Below are 4,971 nucleotides of genomic sequence, written 5' to 3'. Positions count from 1 at the left end.
CCAACTCTGAATAAATAAATTTAGCTCTTGGGACTAAACTGTCATTTTCTAAAACGTTGGGATCAGAAAAAGGCTCGGACGGAATTTTAACTCCCTAACATTAATAAATATGACCATGCTAACCGTCTATTATTTCAAATTACACGCAACGACCAATGGCACTAGCGCCGTATGATAGTCCACCCAACTAAACTACCGAAGCCACCCACGCCAGAAAAATACAAGGTGGAAAGTGTCACAGCCGACATGAGCGAAATAAATAAATTACAAAAGGGTGATCGAATAGTATTTGAGAGTGAAATTGTTTTATTAGTGGACCTGAGACTTGACAGGCGTGAGGGTGATCCAGTGGACTTTGAGACTTGAGGATAAGAAAAGAAATCATGGAGGCTAAAGATACAGTGAAGTACGGGATCGTAGGTGTAGGAATGATGGGAAGAGAGCATCTCATCAATCTCCATCATCTTCGCAGCGAAGGTGTAGCTGTTGTTTGCATAGCTGACCCTCATCTTCCCTCTCAACAACTCGCCCAAGAATTAGCACACTCGTTTAACTGGCCTATCAAGGTACGTTATTAGTGTTTGTGTAAATTCTTTTAATCAACTATTCTAATTAATAATCGACCATTATCGTGAGAAATGATGAATGAACCCATAAACAATGTTACATTCTCAATGGTATAGTTTAGGCAAGTTTTGTGAATAATTTATGATTAAAGCAAAATTTAGATTGTTACTATAATGGATTTTGAAACTGTGTCTGGCTTTATAAAGGTTTATTCAGGGCATCAAGAGCTGCTGGACAGTGGGCTTTGCGATGTTGTGGTTGTATCAACTCCAAACATGACTCATTTCCAAATTCTAATGGACATTATCAACCACCCAAAGCCCCATCATGTACTAGTGGAGAAGCCGTTGTGCACCACAGTTGTGGACTGCCAAAAGGTATATCATTATCTCTATTAGTACTGTGTTTGATAGCATGTATTATAGTGTGGAGTTGTAATTTCGTAGGTGTCCCAATACAAATTTTCAGAAGAAAATATATTGATTTCATTCAGTTTAAAATTTTATGTCAAAATTGAGCATCTAAATGGAAATAAAAAAAATTTCATGTATGGTGCATAGAGCCGCCTTTCATGTACGAACCTTAGAAGAAGCTTTCTTTCTTTTACACTAAATTCTATGTTTTTAGAGTATTGCATTTTCATAATCATGTTTATTTGTGCTTTGGGAATTATGGAAATAATATAATGTGGTGAAAAAGTTATGGACAATGAAACAAGGTCTTAAGGTGAAATATAGCAAATGCTTTGGAAAAGTTATGTGGTGCATAAGGAGGTGTGTCTTGTCATTCATTTTGAGTTGAATATGAGTGGTGTTGATTTTTATCTCTCTATAGCTTTAGGGTCCATTTGAGTTGGTGGGTCGTAAAGTAATATCAGTAATGTTTTCATGTTGTTAAACAGGCAGCATTGTGTTTGACTGTATCAATAGTATGTTATACATTTTAAGAATTGTTCTACTACCTTATTGTTTGATATGTGGGCTTTGTGTAGATATTAAGGACTCTGCTTTATATCAATTTGAAGAAGTGTGGATTATGAATGCTGATTTCCTTTCTTTTGCTGCAACAGACTATAGTGGTTTTTGTCTGCAAATTTTTATGGAAGCAATCCTTTAAATCTAATTATTCTCATAAAAAAAAAAAAAAATTATGATTTGACAAAATCAATGTTCACTCTGTATCACTTTTACGCAACTGCAAACACTTCATTGAATGTACCACTTGAAATGACATATTCGATATAAAATGGATAAAAAAGTAGGAAGGAATTATTAATTTTTGTTATGCTGATAATTTGCTTTATCAATGTGGTAGTGGGATTTTATTTACTGCACATATATTCTCACTATCTCATCCTGAGTTTTTTATCTAGCAATTTTAGTTTATCATGAGATTAGGTTGTAGATGCTGCGAGGAAAAGGCCGGATACACTGGTACATGTTGGACTGGAATACAGATACATGCCACCTGTTGCTAAACTGATACAAATTGTTAAGGGTGGGTCTATTGGACAGGTGAAGATGGTGGCAATCAGAGAACATAGGTTTCCTTTCTTAGTTAAGGTAACTTTTACTCGAATTTATGTTCTTTACTTTGTTAGCCTTTTGTCTCATTGACTCATGCTTGTTCCAGGTCAACAATTGGAATCGTTTCAATATTAACTCAGGGGGTACTCTGGTGGAGAAGTGCTGCCACTTCTTTGATCTAATGAGGCTCTTTACAGATTCGAATCCTGTACGTGTAATGGCTTCTGGGGCTATAGATGTCAACCACAAAGATGAGATATATGATGGAAAGGTAACTTGGTACTGATAGAAGTTAGATTAAGAGACCATACAGTCGGTATAGCTTGAAGAAGTTGGGATACTAGTTTAGCCATGAGTCAGTGTTTCTGGACAGATTCTAGTCTAGCGGGAAACAGGAACTGTATTAGTTTTGTCAAAGAAAAGTTACTAACAGAATACTGCCTTCTATCTTCAACAATTTGTTTACAGTTTAGTCTAATGTCTGTTGATTAATTGAACCCTAACTAAGTGTTTAATTTTATATTTACTCTCAGTTTTTTTATTAGTTCTGTTGTTTGCTTAAGAAACTTCTTCTGTTCCATAATTTTTATTCTGGAAGGTTAGCTCTAAAACAGAATGATAATCAGGTTTCAGATATAACTTCATTCTATTTCTTGTGCTTCTCTGTTATGCCAGTCTTATATTTTTCCATTAACAACCTTTTTTTATGTTCCAGGTACCAGACATTATTGACAATGCATATGTTATTGTTGAGTTTGAAAATGGTTCTCGAGGAATGCTTGACCTTTGCATGTTTGCTGAAGGGAGCAAGAATGAGCAAGAGATATCTGTTGTTGGTGACATTGGAAAGGTAAAATCCTTTCTTCTAGTCCTACTCTCCTTTTCTAGACTCTTTTTTTGTTCAATTCACAATATTTAACGATGTAAATATGCAGGAGGATATGTTTTCTAATTATCATTTAATTCACTTTTTGAGTTTGTGACAGGGGGAGGCCTTTGTTCCTGAGAGTATTGTGCGTTATGGTACAAGAGAGGCGGGGAGAGATGGCGTCCAAACTGTAAAAGCTGAAGATGACCGAGTAAAGTAGGTGTAATTTCTATTGGTTTTAATTTTTTATTGTGGACATGCACTTGGGCATTGTTTAAAGTCTAAATAAAAATTTCATTATTCAGATATGATGGTCTCCATCATGGTTCTAGCTATTTGGAACACCTGAACTTCTTGTCAGCAGTCAGAGCTAAAGGTGTAAAATCTCCAGCAGTTGATTTGCAAGATGGCTTGATTTCAGTTGCTATAGGAGTCGCTGCTCAGCTTTCAATTGAGAAGGGCCGATTTATAACAATTGATGAAGTCTTAGATAAGCGTAATTGTAAAGGTTGATGGGTTTTGAAAGAAGACAGCGGAATTGATGATTCTTGTACACCTTACTCTTTTGCTAAATTACACAAATATAAAAGTTGCTGTATACATGTCTTGCCTAACGAAAGAGCCTGTGAACTGGTGGCTTGTTTTAAAATATTCATGGCTTTTCTTTTTCAACCAATCTTCATTTGGGGCTCGTGTTTTGCTGCATCATTAGTAAATGCACATATATAAATGCGATGATCCCATGGCGTTGATTAAGCAATCAAGTAACCATTTGTGGAAGCACTTATGCTGGTTATGATGCCGGGCAATGGACTTTTCTTGAGCATTGATTCCATGCCTACCGGTCTTTTAACTGTAGCCGAATTTTACTATATGTTATCTACTGTTCCTTATTTATTGAATAATACTACACTTCTCAAATGATATTTTAACTTTTTCGTGCTTGTTTGTTGTTTTAAGTGGAACTCTTTGTTTATTGAGTAATACTACGTTTCTAAAATGATATTTTAGATTTTTCGTCACTTGTTTGTAGTCTTAAGTGGAGTTGATGTTGGTGTTTGTCTAAGCTTATAAGCTGGTCAAACTTGCTTATAAGCTGTAAAATTAAGCTGACTTGTTTGTTTATAATTTTTTTGAGCTTATAAGTTGAGCTTATAAGTTAAAAAAAATAAGTTGGGGGGAGGTACTTTTTTTTTTTGGTTTATAAGCATTTTGCTTATAAGCTAGTTTGACCAAGTATATTACCATATTATCCTTATTTAATTTTAAAATTCTATAGTATGACATTGTTTAATGTAGTACATTTTTTAGTAATTTTATAATAAAATGTACTTATAAGCCACATTTTACCAAACACGTCAAATACTTATCAGTCACTTAAAAGTACTTTAACCAAACACGTAATTGCTTAAAATTTCAAATGCTTATAAGTTAATTTTAGCTTATAAGCAATTGTTGCTTATAAGCTAATTTTTATAAGCTCAGACAAACACCCCGAAATTGTAAGGAAGATTTTGTTTAATTTTGTTGAAAGGTGTGAGAAGTTACTAATGTAAAAGTAAGCTATATTGAAGGTGTGGTTTATTGATGATTTTTTATTGTTTTTTTTTTTTTTTCCAATATTTGTTGATAATTTTCACTTGAATTTTTTTTAATCATTTGTTGATCGTTCCATTAATCAAAGTGGATATTTATTGTTAACTTTGTTACTAACGATAATGGTTGATTAATGATTATGTTGAAAATGTATTTATTATTTTAATGATAATTTATAAGGATAAAATTGATATTTAATGGTCAAAATTAGTCACACTAAAATTTGGATAGACGGAGATTAACCATGGATGGAACGTGAGTAATTTCTGAAACTAGACTAGAGGTACTAAATTGTTACTTTGTCAAACCTAGGTTGAGAAAAGTATTTGGGCCTTGGAAAAATAAATAAAATCTATTGATTTAAAAACAATTAAAATGATTATAATTGCTTCGTAGTTCCCGCTACATTTTTCA

The 4,971-nt window shown here is 33.6% G+C and overlaps 1 protein-coding gene across 1 annotated transcript; it reads left to right on the top strand.

Moving 5' to 3' along the window:
* The first annotated feature begins 214 nt into the window (after positions 1–214).
* On the top strand, positions 215–3,633 carry LOC116120802 (inositol 2-dehydrogenase/D-chiro-inositol 3-dehydrogenase). The gene is made up of 7 exons (XM_031406776.1): positions 215–566; positions 774–944; positions 1,965–2,129; positions 2,200–2,364; positions 2,809–2,943; positions 3,080–3,177; positions 3,267–3,633. Exons 1-7 carry the CDS (start codon positions 384–386, stop codon positions 3,472–3,474), a joined length of 1,125 nt encoding a protein of 374 aa, XP_031262636.1. The 5' UTR covers positions 215–383; the 3' UTR covers positions 3,475–3,633.
* Positions 3,634–4,971: the final 1,338 nt, after the last annotated feature.

The sequence above is a fragment of the Pistacia vera genome, unplaced genomic scaffold (assembly GCF_008641045.1).
Source record: "Pistacia vera cultivar Batoury unplaced genomic scaffold, PisVer_v2 Contig947, whole genome shotgun sequence".
Classification (NCBI taxonomy): Eukaryota; Viridiplantae; Streptophyta; class Magnoliopsida; order Sapindales; family Anacardiaceae; genus Pistacia; species Pistacia vera.
Note: the sequence above shows the minus strand (reverse complement) of the source record. Positions and strands in the feature narration are given on the sequence as shown.

Bases quoted from the DNA above. Each gene is read 5' to 3' on its own strand.
- LOC116120802 (XM_031406776.1), top strand. From the start codon at position 384: ATGGAGGCTAAAGATACAGTGAAGTACGGGATCGTAGGTGTAGGAATG. The intron at 945-1,964 runs GTATATCATTAT...TCATGAGATTAG, and splicing joins CAGTTGTGGACTGCCAAAAG to GTTGTAGATGCTGCGAGGAA. The intron at 2,365-2,808 runs GTAACTTGGTAC...TTTATGTTCCAG, and splicing joins ATGAGATATATGATGGAAAG to GTACCAGACATTATTGACAA.